Source organism: Liolophura sinensis, chromosome 2 (genome assembly GCF_032854445.1).
Source record: "Liolophura sinensis isolate JHLJ2023 chromosome 2, CUHK_Ljap_v2, whole genome shotgun sequence".
In the NCBI taxonomy this organism is placed as follows: Eukaryota; Metazoa; Mollusca; class Polyplacophora; order Chitonida; family Chitonidae; genus Liolophura; species Liolophura sinensis.
This window is the reverse complement of record NC_088296.1, coordinates 8,072,447-8,095,702: the sequence shown is the minus strand read 5'-3', so window position 1 is coordinate 8,095,702 and position 23,256 is coordinate 8,072,447. Positions and strand designations below refer to the sequence as shown.

Here is a 23,256-nt window from a genome sequence, read left to right as displayed (position 1 = left end):
AGTTTATTGATCTTATGGTGGCCTTTGACAACGGCGATGAACCGCATGCGAAATATTTGTCACTCTCGTCTCACAACTGACAAAAACTGAAAGAGACCCCGTCCCCGTGTACAAGAGTGTTTAAAGAAGTCAAAATCGTCCGACCTGCCCATACTACTAGTCAGTGATTTTACGTCAACGTGTCGACTTACAGCAGCGCACTCAAAGCCCATATTAGAAAATGGGAAACAGGGCATTTAGTCGATTACTTACAACCGTCCAAAGTGGATGTGACTCGACCTAGGATTGATCCTTGATCTACAGCTCCGGAAGGGGACGCTGTACCAACGGTGCTATCCGGGCCGGTCTCTCTGCTTTGAAGAGGCTCTAAACAAAATCCAAGGTGATGGCCAGGTTTAGTGATAGTCTGATTTCTCCATTCACACCAAGTACCTGAACATGAAACTAGGCTGCGTCGTTTAAATACGACCACGAATGACTGTGTAAACTGCAGGAAATTTTGTCGAATGTGGACTAGTAGCACTTAGCCACATACGCGATGTTTATTAATTTTGAGATAATGGGTTATGTATCGAATGTTTATATAGCATTGAAAGCCTGTTGTTATGGATGAGCATTTGAGCGATCTGATATGTCAAAGATTTGTATAACAAAGCACGTGCAGATGGCGTGCCGATGTCGCACGCGCGAATAAACACTGGTTATCACGCCAAGACACAGAAATACTTTACACAGAAATATAAGAAAAAGGTATCTACGTGACAAAACTGTGGCACAAAGCATTGATTGCCAGTGGCAGGCCGACTCAGCTGACATAAATAATTCATTCCCTCATGTGTGAATGAATACGTGTAAGTCAGTGAAGGTGTCTGAGTCTTATTTAAGCGGTATTTTAGCCTTTCCATACAAAAAAGCATCAAATGTTTAAAAAGGTATAAAAGTATTTAACTCCACAACAGCCATATGTATATATGCATCGCTAAAGTATCTCATTTGAAGTTCGAAAGGTATAACTTTTTGTCCTTGTGATGTATTATAACTGAGACATCGTAGGTTTAGAGGTAAGCAAAATAAGACACAATGAGAAAGTTGAAAGCCTCTCCAAACTATCAGTTTGGGACTGATAGTTTGGGTGCATAGGACGCGAGTTATCTCTGTAACCAGAGCAGGAACTGTTTCTGTTAACCCGAACCCTCATTTACCCATTAACCTTATGTGTGTGGGATACGCATGACGCGACATCGTGTTCCCTATTGCCGTAAGGTAGCGAATTTGGCTTCCGAAGAATTCTAGATTTAAAACTGATTTATTGAATAACAAAGCAAATTAGAAAAATAAAATAGTTGTGGCCGCTTGGGTTAGTTTCCATCATGTTCCTTATTTACTCGTGATGTGTCAACTGTTATAATCGTGTTAGCAGATGAAAACGAAACTATTACTATCTGACTTTCTATAATTAACAACACGGACCATAAAACAGCAGTAGATGACTTGATGTGCAGCTATATAAATAATATGAAAGGTACAATAAGGAAATACATAGAGCGTACATGGAGAGTACAGAGTCGTGCATATCTAGTGCATGGATTGGTTGATTGGTTGACTGAGTGATTGGTTGACTGAGTGATTGACTAGTGTTCATACTAAGAATTGTTTCCGGCTGGGTTTTAACTGTGGTTGTATTAATGGATATCTGAGTTAAATTGTACTTACGTATAACCTGCTTTTAAGGTAATGACTTGTATTTGCATTGTTTTTCTTCATAGACGAATACAACACAAAGTCCAGGCAAACGCGAATGTGTCAGAACACATACAAATTGTGTTTTTAAGATCGAGTACAAAGATAACATACAGCAACGGTGATCAACAGATATATGTAGACTCAAATACCGACCCTTTTTTTGTTACTGCGCATTGTATGTGCACCTGGTCAAGTTTATGTATATGAACCGATTTCCAAATCTACTTTATGTTGGGTCCATGCATTACGCGGTTGCGTGCCTCAGATAACACATGCATTTCACAACTACCCTGAACGCATGCGCTCTGACAACTGCACACACAGCCTGACATTCCGTATATTTCCACACTCATCCACTTTGACCTTAGTTGTTGCCATTAAAATTGTGTAAACCTGGTAAGTACATGTAGAAACTTGTCTAGGAGATATTGAATAACGACCTAGTCACACTTCATTCAAGTAGTCTTCTGACAACCTGCAAGAGGGAAGGGCGGTTTAGATTAAGTTCAGGACGGTATATCAATAGGGATAAAAACCAAAGCAACGAAGCAGTGGCAGTGAAAATGGCTACTGGCGGGAAAGTTGCCTCTGAAGGTGACAGTGGAGCCACTTCGACACGGTACAAGGTAAAGACTGAACTGCAGATTGAGGGTAGTTAGCGCGTATAGCTGCGTGGTTTGATATTCTTCCACGTGTATGGATGTTATGCATGGTTCTGATTGATATAATTGATATTATCTAAGTTTTCCTTGTGTTGAAGTTTTCGTGTGGAAATCATAAATGCAAATTATCATGACCCTCAGATAAATTTTTTGAAAAGTTCGTGTATCGATATTGTACATGAACTACAATGTTAGCCATGGTGAATGTTCCTATCAAAAGGTTTAGTTGGGAGCAAAAGTGTCATGAATATGAAAATAGCTCGACCATTCAAAAGAAAAGCAAAAACAACATTTATTATTTATTTCATTTGATTTGGTGTTTTACGCCGCACTCGAAGATTATTTCAATTAGGTTATATAGCGGCGGCAGGGTATGCGTTGTGAGTAAGTCAACATTCGTTATTATGACGTTAAAGTGCGTCGGGGTACATGATTAGAGTCGTATTAGTTGCACAAGACTTCCAGTACAATACATAAGTGCAATTGTTTATGTGTGTCTTTCTTCCGGTTATTTCAAATTTGCTTCCTTGCCCTGGGATTATGTTAGGCCATAAAACTGCGTCTCTTTCTTCATTGGCTAAAGAGAAATACCCACTTCCGGTTTCGAAGATCTCACTTCTTGTTTTGCAAAAACTGCATATGCGGAACAAGAGTCCCAGGGTGTTGGAAATTTTTCAACATTGTAGAAATCATTGGCAGTAAACGATTTTTTGAGGTCACGTCACATTTTCACCCAGCACGCAGCTCGTACAATTTTCGAGCGAAAAAGGGCTCATGGAGTAATTGAAGATGCCTACATTGCATTAAACTGCTGTTCAAACATCATCGAATCAACAGTTCTTTGAAAGGTCGTTTTCGTCTGGCCCAAATCCCAACTTAATCGCGAAATAACGATATCAAATGTTAAGGTACACAACTTTAGATCCTTACCTAAAATACACTGAAATTTCAAAAATGTGTGGTTCGACGATTTAAAAAAAAACGCTCCATAGTTTCATGAGAATAATTATAATCCGAACAGTTAAAATTGACAGTCAAGTCTGAATGGCTTGAACTTCTAATAGCAAGAGATGCACATACTCTTATATCAATGGACTTAAAAACAGAAACATCGTTGAGACTTGATTTGACCTTGCTGATGATATAGATGCTGATATACATTTACAGATCGGAACATTATATTTACCTATATGGCCAAACTTCTTTATTTACCTGATGAAAAATAAAGCTAATGGTGATTTGCTAATTGTTGCTGCCTCGCTTGGTGCTCAAAACTGAGAGGTTAGAATGTGGAAATACAACTGGTTAGCCCAGTGTTAGTACAATGTGAATTGCTCGGTTGTCAAATCTGGTGTTATCGGCATGATATTTCAGTGGTGGAAGCACTTTAGCGACAGGAATGTGCCCTGCCACAAAAAGACGCTATGTATAAATGCTCACTGAATGACTTCTCATCGTCATATGACTGAAACTTAGTTAACCACGACTTAAAAGGTTTCTCCTCAAAATTTGGATGTTGGTTAATAGTGTACAATTTAATTTATCAAGTCATGAAAATGAAAGCAAGAACAATTAAAGCTATTGACTGGTGGATTGGCCATTTTCAAGGGGTATGATTACATTCTAGACAAATCTCAGCCAACAATCTCAGTCGTAGCTTAGATGAGTTACAGTCATCTTAATGCAAGTGGCCTGATTTTTTCTTCGTTTGATTTTGACGTCAGCCTGTTCCCCGTCTTTACCAGACATGTCCACGCATGTTTCTTATGTAAGCAAATGTCATTCAATATCACTTTGGCGCTAACACGTACATTCCCAGAAGGATATTGTCCTAATGTACACAAAATCCTCAAAAACACGTCGAAACACATTCAAGTTGTATTGTTAAGAGTGGGTACAATGGCAACATACAGCCACAGTGATAAACAGATATATGAGACTCAATACCGACCCCTTGTGGGGCTATTTTTTGTGACTGCACTTTGTATGTGCAGATGATCAAGTTAAATGTTAACCACATAGAACAGCAAATCACTTACATGTCTGATGTGAGAAAAGTAACATCTGGTACACATATATGTCTTATGACACTAATAATAACGTGATAATTTTGTCCGTATCATGCAACATCAAAGAACGCACGGCCTCGCTGGTATCACAGTATTCATTTTATTCATGTATATATATACCCAGTGAAAACAAATTAAACAAAACAAGAAACAGCGCAGGAATCAAACTTAAAATGTCCATTTTCTTCCCAATACCACAGACATTACACATGACATTTCCCGTCAAACTGGGAAGCACCATTTAAAGGGCGCCTTTAGCGTACAGAAGCTATTAATAAATTGCTGTTCCATGGACCAGTATTGAACCCCATGAATGGCCGGCTAGGCAGACCCCTGTGATATGTTGAATATCACACTCGTTTAATAACTTTCTTTAATATGACAATCAGCCTATGGTTTGGCTCAGCAAGAGAACCGAGACGCCCTAACACCCTAACACAGTGACACCATGACACTGGTCAAAGAAGTCACAGGTTTCCTGCAAAGCTTCCGGTTGTTACCAAATACATCTGGTTATGTTCGTTAGTGTCCCCGCCATTATTGACAAATGTCGAGCTATTTTATTAGATTCAATATGGCAAAAACCAGAAAAGATCTGAAACCCGGCCTTTGCCATTGGATTTGTAGATTACCTCCAGTTTTGGTCAATTACTTTTTCCCTCCTTAAATGTATCTACTCGTACTTTTCAATATTCCTTTGAAATCCACGATTAGACATAAAGTAGTAATGACACGACAAATTAGTCAGGAAAACAAGCAGGCAGGATAGCAATGTTTTGTGTGACAGTCGCGTGGAACTGCTTAGCATGGAAGGTAATGCTTGGCTGATTTATCAAGCGCGCGGCCTATTTTCTGCACCTATAACCGTAACAGCCGTCATATACAGGGATAGGAAGAAAATGCTTAAATGTAAATGACAACATAAGACCAAAAGTGTACATGGATCAGTATAGATTTCCACTCAGAGTTTCAAAAGCATATCAGTCTGTCTTTGCAATGTTGCATTGCCGGGATGTTGCATTTCATTTTAAGCAAAATCGCTCACATGGAAGAAAAGGAAAGCGCCGTTAGAGTATTTTGTCGTCGAAAAAGCAGCTACTGAAGTTGACCTTACGAAAAGACGTAACTGTCTCCAATGAACTACAAGCAATAAAAGCGGTGACGTGTAATTGCCTTGTAAGATGTGTGTGCCTGGACCAAGGGACGCGACATCGTGTTTCCTACAACACGGCCTCGTAAGAATTCCAGCTTAAAACCTACTTATTGAGTTACCAAAGACATCCGAAAAAATGGCTGTAGTTAAATCGATGTCTTTCCCTCTTCTTGATTGACCCAAGTGATATTATTTGGGTTTTTTTTTCGTTTAACCGAGTACAGTGTGTTAGAGAAAATAGTAAATTATTTTGCTAGGTAAATCGGCTGTGATGAAGTTGCATGATAGCTTTCTCCACACTTTCACCTTAACGCTGATTCCAGGTTGTCCTCGACCCAATTCATGGACACATTGAGCTTCATCCATTGTGCGTGAAGGCGATCGACACTCCAGAGTTCCAGCGATTACGGGACATCAAACAACTTGGAGGATGTTACTTTGTGTACCCAGGAGCAGCACACAACAGATTTGAGCACAGCACTGGGTAACGCATTCCACTATATTTATTCATTTAATAATTTCTTCCTAGGCCGCGCCAGGTGTTCCCGGGCCCATATACACGACCTTCCACATGTACATGGAGATAAATTTTGTGAAAAACACCGAGCGAAAAACTGTTAACCAACCGATATGCAAACTGGCTGAATTTAAGCAACGCAGTCAAATATTTATTTCTTTATTTCATTTATTTTTTGTTGTTTTTTTCGCGTCCATTCATTTGTTGTCAAATTGTATATACGTTTAAATTCATTTGTATAACAATTATTTATTTGTTTTAATCTAAAAACATTATGGAAAACAGAATTTGCATTTTTGCTTTAAGGAGAATTTAATTTTAGCCTGGACGCCGTTGTTCAACATTGAACTAGATTATATGTAAAAGCCCTATACTAACTTTAGTTTCGATAATTTTGTAGTAGGTTTTTTTTTCCAAGCATTAGGATGAGATCGGTATTAATATTTAAGACTGATTGAACGCTTTTGACACCTGGAGACTTTTCCAGGGATCAGGTTTACAAGCGCATGACGTAACTCCTGTTGTAGTGTACACCAAAAACATACGTCACCACTTTCATTGCTTGTTGTTCATTGAAGATAGTTACGTCTTTTCGTAATGCATTGTTTACTTCCCTTGATACAGGTATCAGGGCGATTCCACAATGCTGTTAGCATTTGGAAGTACAAGTGTGGTAGAATTTAATCAACCACAGAGACACTGGTGTCCTGTTTGTCAGACGAATGGTCTACTAGTAGAATCTCATTTTCACATTTAAGTAATGTATATTCTACTGGGTTATGCTGTCTCGATGAGCCACACATTCCAGTAAGCCAATCCTTGTGTCTCTTTTGAGGGGCGTATGGTTTACTGATAGACTACATGTCTCTCGTTTGTAGGGCGTATGGTTTACTGATAGATTCCTCCACTCACATTTGTTAGACATATGGTTTACTGATAGAATCCTTGTCTCTCGTATGTGGGACATATGGTTTACTGATAGAATCCTTGTCTCTCGTTTGTGGGACGTATGGTTTCCTGATAGAATCCTTGACTCTCGTTTGTGGGACATATGGTTTATTGATGGATTCCTCAGCCCCCGGTTTGATGGTTCTCCGTGGCTCCACCGTGCTCTTTCGTGACGTCATGAGGCTTGTCTTGTGCATAGTGAGGGGTTGTCTCCCCTAAGACCTCCTTGTTCCATACTGGCCTGTCAGCATGAGGCTGGACACAAACCCCCATTACAACTTCTGTTTTTCGGTAAGGACGATTGTAGTTCTGTGTATTTTAGGCTATAAAGTGTTTTTTTCTCCCAGGCGGCCATTTTTGGTGTACAGGTGCATGCATGGCATTAAAATGCTGGAAACTGTCTAAACTTTGAGGAGGCATGAGTTTTGTTGATTAAAGTTTGAAATTCTGGGCGAGAGGACACAAGATGTGAGGTAGTGATGAGGCTTGTCTCTAGTTTGTGGGACGTATGGTTTACTGATAGAACCCTTGTCTCTCGTTTGTGGGATGAACAGTTTGCTGATAGAATCCTTGTCTCTTGTTTGTGGAACGAATGGTTTATTGATAGATTCTTCCTCTTTAGTTTGTGGGACGTATGGTTTACTGATAGAACCCTTGTCTCTCGTTTGTGGGACGTATGGGTTACTGATAGAATTGTTGTCTCTCGCCTGTGGGACGTATGGTTTACTGATAGAATCCGTGTCTATCGTTTGTGGGACGTATGGTTTGCTGATAGAATCCTTGTCTCTCGTTTGTGGGACGAATGGTTTACTGATAGAATCCGTGACTATCGTTTGTGGGACGTATGGTTTACTGATAGAATCCTTGTCTCTCGTTTGTGGGACGTATGGCTTACTGATAGAATTGTGGTCTCCCGTCTGTGGGACGTATGGTTTACTGATAGAATCTTTGTCTCTCGTTTGTGGGACGTATGGTTTACTGATAGAATTGTTGTCTCTCGTTTGTGGGACGTATGGTTTACTGACAGAATCCTTGTCTTTTGTTTGTGGGACGTATGGTTTACTGATAGAATTGTTGTTTCTCGTTTGTCGTACGTATGGTTTACTGGTAGAATCCTTGTCTCTCGTTTGTGGGACGTATGGTTTACTGATATAATGCTTGTCTATCGTTTGTGGGACGTATGGTTTTCTGATAGACTCCTTGTCTATCGTTTGTGGGACGAATTATTTTCTGATAGAATCTATGTCTCTCGTTTGTGGGACGTATGGCTTTCTGATAGACTCCTTGTCTATCGTTTGTGGGACGAATGGTTTTCTGATAGAATCTATGTCTTTCGTTTGTGGGACATATGTTTTACTGGTAATGTCCTGGTCTTTCTTTTGTTTGTGGGACATATGTTCTACTAACAGACTTCTGGCCTCCTTTGTGGAAATATTTGTGTAGAGATAGAATACTGGTACCCTGTTCATTCAACGCATATGATACAAATAACACACTGGTCTCTGAATTTGAGACGAACTTATAGAATGCTAAAGTCTATTTTGCTGGAAAATTGTTGAATTGATAGAATCCTTATTTTTCCTTTGCAGATTCCTGGTTTCTAACGTGTGGAGCATATATTCTAGTAATAGAATTCTTGTTTCTGGAACATACAGATGTCTCGGTTGTAAGATACATGACCTTTACTGATAAAATTCTGATCTGTTTTTAAGGGTGTATGTTGTAGCGATAGAATCTCGGACTCTCGTTTTTGGGACACCCAGATTTCCTAATTGAGAGACATGTAGTCGGTATACGGATACAATACTGAACTGTTTTTGCGGGTGTATGTTGTTATAAATGAATTCTGGTCTGTTGTGTATGGGACATATGTTCTGCTGATGAACACCTGGTGTCTGGTTTGTGGAACACATATTCTGTTGATAGAAAGAAGTTCTCTTGTTTGTAGGATGAATGCTCTACTCATAAAATCTTGCTCTCTTGTTTGTGACGCATATTCTGCTGATACAACCATGTTTTCTTGTTTATGGGGACCACGTTGTACTCACAGAATTCTGTTCTCTTGTTTGTTAAGTGCCGTTTTACTGATAGAATCCTGGTACTGTTTCCAGGACACATGTCAGCTGAAAGATCCATGATTTTTCGTTGCTGGGTCACGTGTTAACGTAACAGAATCCGGATTTTTCGCTTATGGAACACGTGTTCACCAACGGAATTCTGATTTTTCTTTATGGGACACGTGTTCAACTGACAGAATCCTGATTTTTTTTTTATTACGGGACACATTTTCGACTGACAGATTCCTAAATTTATTTGATCACATGTTAAACTGTTAGAATTTTTATTTTCCCTTTATAGAACTCATGTTAAACTGAGCCCTGGTTTTTCGTTTATGGGACACATGTTCTACCCAAAAATCCAATAATAACACTATGCATCGTTTTTATTTATCTTTCTTTCTTTCTTACAGAACATGCTTCCTGGCGGGCGAGCTGGCCAGGGCTCTTCAGCAAAAGCAAAAAGAACGGCTTATAGAACCCAAGGATATTCTTTGTGTAGAAATAGCTGGGCTGTGTCATGATCTAGGTAAGAAACACACAATGAAATTTGAAACTGCTCTTTGAATCTGGTGCGTTGCTGGGACAATCTGTTTGGCATGGTTTGATCTGTGCACATGCTTATTTCATTCTGACTTCTTTAGGTAAACCATTGAGTCATGTTTCCTTATAGTTTAGAAATTGTCGACACATTTTGTACATGTCACCAATGAGTTTTTTTTTCGTGACAGCAAACCTATGCTCTGAATATATATATCTCAGTGATGGTTTGTGGTAGTGGACACCTGATCTGAATATAGACCCGTCCATTCAGGTAAACAATCGTAGACTCCAGTTGTTAAACTTTAGGGCTTAGCCAAGTAGAACAATGCAGCAATGCCTACCCCCTGCTTTTTTGAAAATATGTCTTCAATCAAGTTGAACAACAATACACCCCTTTTGCGAAAATATATCTTAAAAAAATCCTAAACCCTGCTGGAAAGAGAGACATTTTTATCACGGTAAACAATAGTATACCCTTGCTGGAAGATTCTTATTAAGGTAGACAATAGAAATGGAGACAATCCATGAAGGCCAACAATAACAGACTCCTGCTGGAAAGAGTATTATTCCCACCAAGGCAAGCAATTCCAGACCTATTGCTGTACACGATCTAGGTAAGTGTGTACATTAAGGTGAGGTATATATGTCTGCATGATAACTGTACGAATGTAACTTGCTGTGAACATGTGGTTAAATGTTTTGCCTTGTAGTCGATAAGACACATAATTTGCTTTGAATCGGCCTTGGAGTGGGAATCTGAGAATGCCCATATTCTCCATGTTCATGGTGCCTTCGTGGCAAAAAGCGATTAATGACCATTGAGTACATTCGTGACAATTTTAGGCTGGATAAGCTGTCATTTTCGCTTAACAGGGGAGGATACTTTTTCTTTCTTCCTACGCAGTCAGGAAGACACGCGCAAGCCGATAACAGGGCTCTTCTGTATTCGTATGGAGTCAGGCACGCGCGTGCCGGCCGATAACAATGCTCTTCTGTATACGTATGGGGTCAGGGACGCACGTGCCGGCACATAGCTATGCTTGTCTACAAAGTTTGAGTCAACAACTTTGTTTCCTTCATATTCAAAAGAATTCTAATGAATCAGCAACCAACAACAACTTCTCGTAACATCTTTTTTGAGAGAATTAAATTGAACACCCATGTCCATGGAATCGAAATCGACTAACTAGCAACTCACCAAAGGCAAGTGTTTTTCTCCCAGTTAAGTCAATGTCCTCATTTCGGCTTTGTGCTCTTCTCATCCGGTGTACCGTGACGTTTGTTCTCGACGTGCTGCTGGTCGTGCAGCGTCAAAGCGTTAGTGAAAACCCAGCAAGCGTTGGTTTAAGTACCAGTATTAATGTAAGAAAAAATATCCGATATGCTTTCATTATGATAAGTCATTAAGAAAATATTGATTTTCTCGACGAAATATCAAGCTGTATACCGGTGCTACACGCTCTTATGTTATCTTCAGCAAACATTCTTTCAGAATGGCGTTAAGCAACAATCAAATATATGAGTTAAATAAACCAATGCACTGAGTAAATCGCTGACATTTGGCAAGTTTCAGGCGAACTCTCCCATAACATAAACAATGCATATGCAAAGTTGGCGAAGGACTAGCAATAGCGCTTTTTAGCGAAGTTCATGCAAGATCACATAAAGGAGCCCAACCGACTTCCTTCCACCACAGTTTCCTCGGATAAGGCTTGTTTGAACCTAGATGTAGAAGACGATCATGTTCAGATTGAACAGCAAGTACTTTAACCACACATCAGTACCTTCACACTTTTGTAAATGCAATAAACTGGATCTCAAATGCGCTATGTTCTCAGGGCACGGGCCTTTCTCTCACTTGTTTAATCAGTCGTTCATACCGAGAGTGCATGAGAAGAGAGGGCTAAATCGAAAATGTAAAGTAAGATTGTTGCCTTGAATTTATTTCCCCAATATAAAGGTTTTAAAGTTTCGCACAAGTGCGTGTCTAAAATGGTGTTGTGTTAGCTCTCCTTGGCTACATTGCGGTTATTCATCAAATATCCAGCGATGTGCTGTGGTTTTTTTCATGGTTCTCCGTGGCTCCACCGTGCTCTTTCGTGACGTCATTTGGCTTGTCATGTGCCTAGTGAGGAGTTGTCTCTCCTAGAACCTCGTTGTTCCACACTGGCCTGTCATCATGGGGCTAGTCTGGCACATAATGAGCAGCCGTGACTTCCCCTGGCTCATCAAAGATCCCTTACGTGGAACTACACAAATGACAAATTATCTGTACAGCATTTTTTAAAAAAATGCGATTGAATCTAGATTTTTAAATTTGTCGTTATATGTAAAAACAGTAAACATATATGTTAAATATTGACGTGGAGGTCTGTTTGGTGCATATGAACTTAACTATCCATGTAATAATGTACGTCTACATCGTACGTGCAAGTTACATGTACCACTCAGTATTTATGTACATGTGCAACGTTCACTACCAGCCAATGTCAGTGTGCTCTCTCAACCAATGTACGCTTGTTCTCTCATCCAATGTCCGTGTGCTCTCTCATCCAATGCTCCATAATCCAATGTGCGTGTGCTCTACCGGTCAATGTCCCTGTGCTCTCTCATCCAATGTCCCTGTGCTCTCTCATCCAATGTCCGCTTGCTTCCTCATCCAATGTCCCTGTGCTCTCTCATCCAATGTCCCTGTGGTCTCTCATCCAATGTCCGTATGCTCTACCAGCCAATTTCCATGTGCTCTCTCATCCAATGTCGGTGTGCTTTCTCATCCAATGTCGGTGTTTTCCATCATCCAATGACCTTGTTCTCTCTCTTCTAATGCCCGTGTGCTGTACCAGTCTGTGTCAGTGTGCTTTCTCATCCAGTGTCCGTGTGCTCTCTCATCCAATGTCCGTGTGCTGTACCAGGCAATGTTTGTGTGCTGTACCAGTCAATGCCCGTGTGCTGTACCACTCATTGTCTTCGTGCTCTACCACCTAAGGTACCTGTCCTCTCTCATCCAATGTATGTGTGCTCTATCATATCCACGTACGTGTACTCTACCACCGAATGTACGTGTGATGTACCACTCAGTGTCCATGTGGTCTACATTCGCCACTCAATGTCGGTGTGCTCTACACGTTCCACCTAATATATGTGTGCTCGGTTACTCAGTATGCATGTGCTCTATCAGTCATTGCACTTGTCCTTTATACTCCAATGCATACGCGGCGCACCAGTAAGCCTGTGTGAATTTGTGAAACTGAATGTATACATATGTGAACACCCACGAAATGGACACAGTGTAAATCTTATCTGTACCCACATCTTTTTGTTTCAGCACGAGGATGCCTCAAAGGAGATGTTTGATCATCTTATAAAAAACAATGACTTGATGGACGAGTTCAGAAAACATCGCCTGCAGGAGAGGGACATTTCGTTTATTAAAGAGCTTATTGATGGGAAGTGTGGAAAGGTACTAGACCAAATATTGTTTCGTTTTTTTTGAATTCTGGTAAAATATTCTTCTTGATAAGACGAGTCACATGATACTGCCTAAATTAGTCGGACTGCAACTGCATAAAGATTACATAAAATTCAAAGAGCGAGGAAACGAATACACATCAGTATAGCAAGTTGTGTTAAAGATACATGCTCAAATTATGTGAACCATGTAAATAGATACATGTTTGCTAGTTTGCTATATGAGCAGTCATTCGTATTTAGTTGATGTATTTTATTGGTGTTTTACGCGGTAGAATATTTGTCAACCGCAGCAAGCCTTATTGTGGAATGAGACATTGGGGAACCCACGATCATCGGCAGGTTGGTGGCAGTCCTAGACGGGAGAGGAAGGCGACATGAGATGGACTTGATTTCACCGCGATCGAATTGGTGAGAAAGTATTAGCGTCAATTTATTTGCTCTGTTGTTTCTTTATTTAGGCCCTGCGGGAGAGTGGAAGAGGAGAGAAGAAATTTCTATATGCGGTAATTCTGTCATAATGTCATAGAGATGTATTTACCACTTTATTCCTTACTTTTTCACTTTCTTTTTTTTTGCTTTGAATCAGTGGTTTTTGGAGCGGGCTGTGGTATAATGGTGAAAAGAGGTCACCTTTCAATAACTAGGATACAGGAGATGGCGGTTCAAACACGGCTGTGGGGGGATCAATTCTACAATCCCCAGCTGTGACTGCTTGTGCAGCTCTGGTGAAAAACTTGTCAAACGTCGGTGGCTTTTCCAGGGTACTTTAGTCTTCTCCACCCATAAAACTGACCACCATGAGTTAAGTGAAAAAAATCTTGAGCACGGCATTAAACAAAACTCAAACAAATGAATAAAATAAAATCAGTGTTATTCTTATCCCATTGTGGAGCCTGGTTTGGGAATAGGACACTTTTCAGGACAAACTACTTGAAACTACTACCACAGATTCGTGAAACGCTTGTCCTGTACTCCTTAATCTGGCGCTTAGGATGTGGTATAACATATAAAATCACACAAATGCTTGTCAACTTTCTTCTTCAGCCGTAGAAAATGGTTTTAATCTACAGTTTTCGTAGAAATAAAAAAAAAAATTAAATACAAATATGCGTCAGTCTGGAAATTAAGACGCCTGTTGTGGTGACGTCAACGAGCGCAGCTGTCAGAACAAAATTGTTTGGGGTGTTGGGGCGGGGAAAGAACGAATTCTTGTGTTCATTAATGACATCATCTCCAAATATTCCTGAGCATTTGAGGACAATACGCATCTAATAGAGGTGCTATTAAAAATAAAAAATAAAGCTCAAAAAGGAAAAAAAAATGGGATATCTTTCTTAATTTTGCTTAAAACCACACTTTTCTTTATGCGGTCCCTTTTAAAGTGCCCTTAAAATCAGGTGAGACATGAAAATTAAAGTGAGCTGACCCACAGGTGAGAAATCTGGACCGTACTAGAGACCGGTTGTAGAAAAACAGGGTATTTTAAAGAAGAAGAAAACTTAAAAACGTGACACTATAGCCTGAAAAGAGCACTTTTTTCTCATCTGTTGGTGCCTTCAGCATAATTTTGCGATTTTCCCTCGTAATACACGTAAAGTATGAAAACGGTAAAGCTGGCATATATCGCTGAGTCCATGGCGTCCTCCATCTTTAACACCCTGTAATTTATACTGGGAGTGTGTTGCCTCTCAGCCAATGAGAGTCGTTAACACTACCGGCTTGTCGGTATAAACTCGGAACCTACGTCCAGCATTCTGGTTTCCCGATCGTCATGCGGAAAACGAACTGTTCTGTTCGCTTCCTTCCGGGAAGAAGAGTGCTACCGGAAATGTAGGAACTGCGCTTCGGCGGTATCCGATGGCAATTCTCCTCCTAACAAAGAAGACTTCATGACTAGTTCTTAGGCAAACGGAAGTCGCCCACAGCGGATTTTGGCGCTGACTTTATTTATAATTTATCAACTTGAGGTACATATTAGAATTTTTTTATGGGAAAGCATACTGTTTTTAATGGTATATGAGTAATATTTAAATCTACTTCTCATTTAAAAGAGAGATTAAGATTATCCTGCTAGCCCCCAAAAATGCCGTCCCAATTCGTTCGTCGCAATGTTGATCTGGGCATTATTCAGATTTCAGATAAGACTGAGTTAAGACCGCCCAGTCGAAAACAAGATGTTAAGCCTGCTGACCGCAGGCTCTCCACCCTATTTATTTACCTTCTACAAGTTACCCATGCGTATTTGACAGTTCATATTATCATTTGAAACAACTTTTAGATCCGGAGAAAATCCACTCACGTACAAGACACGATACATCACTTGACCTATTACCAAAACAACAGAAAACTTAATTCTCCCGGTATGGGTTTGTTGGACTAACCACCAAATATAACATGGTTCTTGTGTTGACTTGGATAAAGCTGGGTTCGTCCAAACAGAAATTCACGCTGCAGCCTGCGTAAGAAAGTTACTGTCCTCAAGTAATGCACAAACTTGACCTTAAAATGACCCGAACTACAATTGAGGCTCAAGATCCAGATGCTTCCAACTCATGTTTCACTAAGGTAGTCAAACATACTTAAGCTTTAAAACGGCAGCACACAGCAAATCGTTGTACGGTGCGGACATGTCACTTTCCCACATATACATGCATTAATGTAGCTACACATAGAAACAACCAACCTTGACACAAAATTAAGTTATTAGTCTAGTGCATAGAAGTACCACGTTTTATACATGAAACTGAAACTAATTTCTACAGTAGGTGATGTGCTTCTTGTATCTTTTCTGGAGGAAACCACAACAAAAACACAATGTGTACATTCATTTGCACCAGGACCGTGTATGGCAAGTGTTTTGCGTTTCTTCGTGAACAGAATGTGCTGTAGAAACATTGTTTTATTCTACATGGACAGATTGTGGCTAACAAGCGCAATGGCATTGACGTGGATAAGTGGGATTACTTCGCTCGAGACTGTCACGGCCTGGGCATTCGTAACAATTTTGATAATGGACGACTGATCAAGTTTGCAAGAGTCATTGACGTGGGCGAAGAGCGGCAGATATGCTACAAAAAGGAGGTATGGAAAACAGTTGACACATGACGTGAAGAGTGAGCAGCATGGATTGTCTGTTTTCACACTTTATTATAAGACCAAACATTATTTGTGTTGTGGTAGATTCCAATATATGAGTGTGGTTTTCCAAAAGATGATGTATAGGTTCTTATGTATTTAATGTCAATTAAATAGGCTTTTAGTTTTCATGCATTTAAAGAATTTAGAAAAGATGCGTCCACAGGAGCAATCAGGCCAACCCTACGCCTTGTCACAGAAAAACGCTTGTCACACAATATGCCTGTAAAACAACATACCCCTCACGTAATACGCCCGCCATTCAACGCGCCTGTCTAATGCCTAAACATTTTACCTCTTGTATTTCAATAGGTTCGTACTTAGATACATGTAGGTCTGTCAGCAACATGCGGACCGATGTGTCGTGGCTTTCCCCACTGGCTATGCCAGGTTTTCTCACACCACAATGCTGGCCATCTTTGTATGACTGAAATAATACGGCTTAAAACCCCAGTCAGATCAATAATTAAACAAATAAATACTTTGACTTTGACGTAAAAATGCAAATACAGTGAATCCAGTTAGCAAAAATACGTGGCTTTAGTTTGCATTTTTTTTTCTGTTTATAGACACTTTTACGTATTTATGAATTTACCTTTACCTAACAAACAAATTGAGACGTTAGGACAGGTTTGCTGCATAAGATCAAACAATAATCTTTCATATACTGCATTGCATACGGCCTAAGAGGCTTCAATTAGAGTGTATTGTTTCAAGCATTTCTGATGTATTTAAATATCAAGCTAGTAGTGGTTCAGAATAAAGCTTTGAATGGGCCTCTGTGGCTCAGTTGGTTAGCCCGCTAGCGCAGCGTGATGGCCCAGGAGTCTCTCACCAATGCGGTAGCTGTGAGTTGAAGTCCAGATCATGCTGGTTTCCTCTCCGGCAGTATGTGGGAAGGTCTGCCAGCAACCTGCGGATGGTCGTGGGCCCTGCCCGGTTTCCTCCCACCATAATGCTGACCGCCGTCGCATGAGTGAAATATTCTTGAGTACGGCGTAAAACACGAATCAAATAAAATAAATAAAGCTTTGAGATAAAATTTCAACTCAATTTGTTGAGTTAAACACTGATGACTATACGGCGATAAATATTCACGCTGTATCATGTTTCAGCGTTTAATAATACATGTGTTCCTAGTCGCGCTGTAAAAAGAGTTCGTATTAATGATATCTTCGTTTCACCAGAGGAGGCAGCAAATTTGTTCGAAATGTTCCACACTCGCATGCATCTGCACCGGAGAGCTTATCAACACCGCGTCACTAAACTGATAGAGGAAATGTAAGTCTATTGTCTGATGCAGCTGCTAATTTTTAAGGCAATTTTATTCTGGAAATTTGCAATTCCTGAAGTCGAGAATGCCGGAATAATAGCACCAAGTCTTCCCTTAAATTTTAAAAAGAAAAAGTTAACATGAAATACAAAAGAACAGTTACCAAATACACACATATATATAAGCCTACAGTGAGGAAATATATTGCTAGTGAAAGGGTGACACAAATTTGTTGTCTGGTGTCAGATGTGAGAGGGTGAGACAGGTTTGTTATATGATGTCGGAATTGGGGGAGAATGTGTCAGGTTTCGTCTCTGGTGACAGAAAAGAAATTGTTAAACAGATTTATAGGCTGCCTTCAGGAGTGGGAGGATGTGTCAGGTTTCTTCTCTGGTGCAAGAAGAGAGATGGTAAAACAGGCTTGTTGCCTGGTGTCAGCTGTGGGAGGATGTGTCAGGTTTCTTCTCTGGTGCCAGAAGGGATATGGTAAAACAGGTTTGTTGCCTGGTGTCAGCGGTGGGAGGATGTGTCAGGTTTCTTCTCTGGTGCCAGAAGGGATATGGTAAAACAGGTTTGTTGCCTGGTGTCAGTTGTGGGAGGATGTGTCAGGTTTCTTCTCTGATGCCAGAAGGGATATGGTAAAACAGGTTTGTTGCCTGGTGTCAGCTGTGGGAGGATGTGTCAGGTTTCTTCTCTGGTGCCAGAAGGGATATGGTAAAACAGGTTTGTTGCGTGGTTGTCAGCGGTGGGAGGATGTGTCAGGTTTCTTCTCTGGTGCCAGAAGGGATATGGTAAAACAGGTTTGTTGCCTGGTGTCAGCTATGGGAGGATGTGTCAGGTTTCTTCTCTGGTGCCAGAAGGGATATGGTAAAACAGGTTTGTTGCATGGTGTCAGCTGTGGGAGGATGTGTCAGGTTTCTTCTCTGGTGCCAGAAGGGATATGGTAAAACAGGTTTGTTGCCTGGTGTCAGCGGTGGGAGGATGTGTCAGGTTTCTTCTCTGGTGCCAGAAGGGATATGGTAAAACAGGTTTGTTGCCTGGTGTCAGCTGTGGGAGGATGTGTCAGGTTTCTTCTCTGGTGCCAGAAGGGATATGGTAAAACAGGTTTGTTGCCTGGTGTCAGCTGTGGGAGGATGTGTCAGGTTTCTTCTCTGGTGCCAGAAGGGATATGGTAAAACAGGTTTGTTGCCTGGTGTCAGCTGTGGGAGGATGTGTCAGGTTTCTTCTCTGGTGCCAGAAGGGATATGGTAAAACAGGTTTGTTGCATGGTGTCAGCTGTGGGAGGATGTATCAGGTTTCTTCTCCAGTGCCTGAAGGTAGAGCGTAAAACAGGTGTTTTGTCTGACGTCAGAAGTGAGAGGGTGACAGACGGATGTTGTCTCTTTTGACAAGCACGAGGATGTGTTAGTGCTGTTTTATGCTAGATGTGATTGCCAGAGAAAATTTTGATAAGTGTAGCTGGTATCAGAATTTAGAGGGATGTCGACTGACGTTGTCAGTTGTCAGAGAATGAGAAGGGTTTGTTTGTTTGCTGTTAGAAAAAGGGATTGAGACAGGTTTGATGTCTGGAGTCAGAAGTGGAACGATCTGACAGGGTTGTTGCTTAATGTCAGACGGGGCACTGGAAAACAGTATTTTTTCAATGCTCCGGGTTTTCCGAATTTACTATATTGGATAAATATTTCATTCTTGCTTCATTATTATTTTGGACTTTTACACAATGAACTGGTCTGAGCATAACAGCGCATATGGGTATATTTGTCGATATTTTATTAAAATTACCAAATGTCGTGTGGGTATGGGAATGACACCTGGCAATACCTGTACTAAGACAGAGAATGTTGTTGTTCCTATCCTTCTACTGTTAGCAGGGCCTTGCAGACAACGACACTCGTGTAGTCTTTTACATAATTTTTTGTTCCTTAATATGTTTATTTTCTACCAGTATGTTGTGCATATTTACGTCACGTGGGGAAAAGTTGGTTAGTAATTAGCAAAAGGTCGGTGGTTTAACCTGAGTGCTCCCTGTACCTATATCAGTCAATCTAACTGCTATCGAGATAAGAGAAATAATTAATAAATAATGATGGTGCTAGTTAACATTTTATATTTTTTACTTGATGTACTTTTTGCAGGATAACAGATGCATTGGTTTTGGCCGATGGCCACATCGAAATACCCGGAGAAAGGTGATATATGTTGTAGCCATTTGTATTAGTCTCACAAGGTAGAATACTCTCAATACATCGCACGGGTAATATATACAGAGCAAGACACACTGAGAATGGACTGAACAGTCTCTGTGTAATATCACAGATCGGTAACACCATATAACAAAAGAAAGGGACTGGTCCATGGTATCAAGCGACACAGCAGGAAAGCTTTGTGATTTAAAACAATACAGCATTTAAAAGAAATACCTTCCACCTTCTCTGCCAATATTTACATATACACCGGTGCTTTTATATTGACTGAAGACATCAACGATTTCTTCAGTTATAGCGACTATGAATCATTAGGTGTGTGTACATTTACTGTACCGTCGTGTGGCAGTGTGGGCCCACACTGTGTGGGCCCACTGTGAAACATGTAAACATGACTGTCTCCGTATGCTTGCAGAGACTGTCATTGGTATCTGAATGTGACCACAGCAATTCAAAGAGGTTGTCCAAACCATCCGATTGTTCCTGAACATTCTATTTGCAGCATCTTGCACGAACGTGTATATAATTAGTTATGTGGTACAGTCATGCTCTGCCTCATGAAAGTAACACCATAGCATAGTTTTTCCTTTTTACATAATTCTGCTAAAGTCATGATGCTTGTTTTATTTTTTTATATCTTAAGACCATTATAGTGCATATCAACATGAACACCTATTTTGCGTCTAGACACCATAAGGGCTCATCATTTTGCGCTGCTTTCATGTTATTGTTTATTAAATATAATGGCAACACAGGACTTTGAGTAATATTGTTACGGTGTGTAGGTTGGCACCCTTTAAACACTTAAACAAACAGGTATAATAAAACCCTAACAGAGGAATTTACAAGAGGCCTTTTACTCCAATCACGTGTGACCAGTTGCCTATTATCACCGTCGTCTCTATTGTTGTTTTATTCTCTAAGCTATAAGTCTTCGTTACACGTATTACCGATGAAATCTGGCCTCTGATTAAGCTGTTTATTTGAATCTTTATACTTTGCACTGATGGCGTAAGCATACATAGTATATGACACCTTTTACACTATATTTACTGTGAGGTAATTATTAAATCTCGGTGCACGACGGAGAGGTGTGGTAAATGACTCTTCAACGGTTTTTGTTGTCAGTGGATCGGTGAAAATGTCAGAAGCTTTACACGACATGGAAGCTTATAGCAAACTGACAGACTGTATTCTCCAGCAAATCCAGATTAGTGATCTTTGTGGGTTGGAACCATCCCAAAATATTTTGAAAAGGATCCAGAAAAGAGAGCTGTACAAATTTGTGGGAGAGTTTCGGCCTCAAGGTGAACAACGGATCAAACCGGTAAGCAAAACCGGATGCTAGGGGCTGAGATTTTATCGTCATGAACAAGATAGTCACGCTGGATATATGAAGAGCAATAAAAGCGCAAATGAGAGACATGACTGGCGTGACTGGCGTGATGCACGATTTTGAAACTGATTTATTTCATTCCTCTTAAACATTCATTGCATCCTTTCATTATCACTGATAACAGCTGACTGCTTCTCTTTGCATGGACCGCTCCTAAATATTTTCCTTACATATTGCTTAGTGCTTCAATGGATCGTTTTAACCATTTCTTTATAAAACAAATGACCTATAATCTATTGGCAGGGGCTGGTATACTAATTTCTTTTTGGATGCCTAGATATATAGTTTCACATGCACCTCGTGTATATAATATATTGCTAATTTCCAACTTCCCCCAGTTATTTTCCGATCATCATCTTCCCCCAGCTATTTTCCAGTCATCAACTTTCTCCAGTTATTATATGGTCATCGGCTTCCTCCAGTTATTATCCAGTCATCGGCTTCCTGCAGTTATTATCCGGTCATCGGCTTCCTACAGTTATTATCTGGTCATTAACTTCCTCCAGTTATTATCCGGTCATCAGCTACCTCCAGTTATTATCCGGTTATCAGCTACCTCCAGTTATTATCCGGTCATCAGCTACCTCCAGTTATTATCCGGTCATCAACTGCCTCCAATTATTATCCAATCACCAATGTCCTCCAGTTATTTTCCGATCATCCCCTTCCTCCAGTTATTATCCGGTCATCAGCTTCATCCAGTTACTATCCGGTCATCAGCTTCCTCCAGTTATTATACGGTCATCAACCTCCTCCAGTTACTATCCGGACATCAGCTTCCTCTAATTAGTATCCTGTTATCAGCTTCCTCCATTTATTATCCGGTCATCAACTTCCTCCAATTATTATTCTGTAATCTACTTCCTCTGGTTATTATCCAGTCATCAGCTACCTCTAGTTGTTATCCTGTCATCAGCTTCCTCCAGTTGTTATCTTGTCTTCAGCTTCCTCCAGTTATTTTCCAGTCATCAACTTCCTCCTGTTATTATCTGGTCATCCACTTCCTCCAGTTATTATCCGGTCATCAACTTTCTCCATTGATTATCCCGTCATCAGCTTTCTCCAGTTATTATACGGTCATCAGCTACCCCCAGTTTTTATCCCAGGATCAGCTATCTCCAGTTATTATCCCATGATCAGCTTCCTCCAGTTCTTATCCGGTCATCAGCTTCCTCGTGTTACTACCCGCTTTGAATATATAGATCACTGTAGTCATGACTTGAGAACAGTCAGATATAAGATCAAACGTATGACTCATTTACTCATCTCGTTTACTTTTCTCTCTCTTTTTTGCTTTCATTCTGACAAGGACAATGTGATAAAAGAACTGAAGGCCATTTCAGAAAATAGAAAGAACCGCTCCACTCTAACAGAGGAAGACCTTCATGTTCAAATAAGTTTTATCAGGTTTATACATTTCACAAGCTATTTTCGACTAACTTTTACAACCTCACCGTAAACAATACATGTTAGTCGTAATATGCCAGCTGATGTCGTATGTGCATGGTATCCATGACTTTATTTTCCCTCTCATTTGAAGATGAAAATGAAAATCAAATTGTAAATACATTACTTTATGTTTGGCCAAGATTATGTCTCAGCAATTTTTTTTGCGAGATTTGATTCATTTATTTATTTATTTGAACTTTTGGAATTTTTTTCTTCAAATGGCCATTCACAACAATTATAAGAATAATACTAAAATGTGTGGGCTATTTTCTTTTCAGTTAATATAGTAAAATATATAGTTAGAAATAGCCTTTTTAAAAATGATGAAAATTGACGAAAACCATCATTTTGAAAAATTAGCTCTAATTTGTTGAGACATTTTTGTTTTTTCCAAACTTATACAAAAATGAAAACAATTTTGAAAGTATTTTTTTAAACGGTATTCCTGTTAGACACACATTGTTCAATATCTTAAATGCTTAATTTTGCCTAAAAGAGGTTCTAATATCACTAAGCGTCAACGTAAATTACAAAATATATGGCATAGCCTTTTAAATATTGGAATCAATACTTAGGTGGCATGGATGGCTCAGCGGCTAGCGTGCTAGCGCAGCAGAATGACCCAGCAGGCTTTCA

General features: G+C 40.0%; 1 protein-coding gene across 1 annotated transcript; it reads left to right on the top strand.

Moving 5' to 3' along the window:
- The first annotated feature begins 2,306 nt into the window (after window positions 1-2,306).
- Window positions 2,307-22,307, top strand: LOC135463080 (deoxynucleoside triphosphate triphosphohydrolase SAMHD1-like). The gene is made up of 10 exons (XM_064740398.1): window positions 2,307-2,369; window positions 5,951-6,111; window positions 9,563-9,678; window positions 11,531-11,613; window positions 13,018-13,152; window positions 16,053-16,244; window positions 17,488-17,579; window positions 19,707-19,760; window positions 20,904-21,102; window positions 22,116-22,307. The coding sequence occupies exons 1-10, from the start codon at window positions 2,307-2,309 to the stop codon at window positions 22,305-22,307; spliced, it is 1,287 nt and encodes a 428-aa protein (XP_064596468.1).
- The last annotated feature ends 949 nt before the right edge of the window (window positions 22,308-23,256 follow it).

Excerpts from the sequence above, each read along its gene's own strand:
- LOC135463080 (XM_064740398.1), top strand. The coding sequence starts at position 2,307 with ATGGCTACTGGCGGGAAAGTTGCCTCTGAAGGTGACAGTGGAGCCACT. Across the intron at positions 6,112-9,562 it reads AGATTTGAGCACAGCACTGG|AACATGCTTCCTGGCGGGCG; the intron begins GTAACGCATTCC and ends TCTTTCTTACAG. Across the intron at positions 19,761-20,903 it reads ATCGAAATACCCGGAGAAAG|TGGATCGGTGAAAATGTCAG; the intron begins GTGATATATGTT and ends TTTTGTTGTCAG.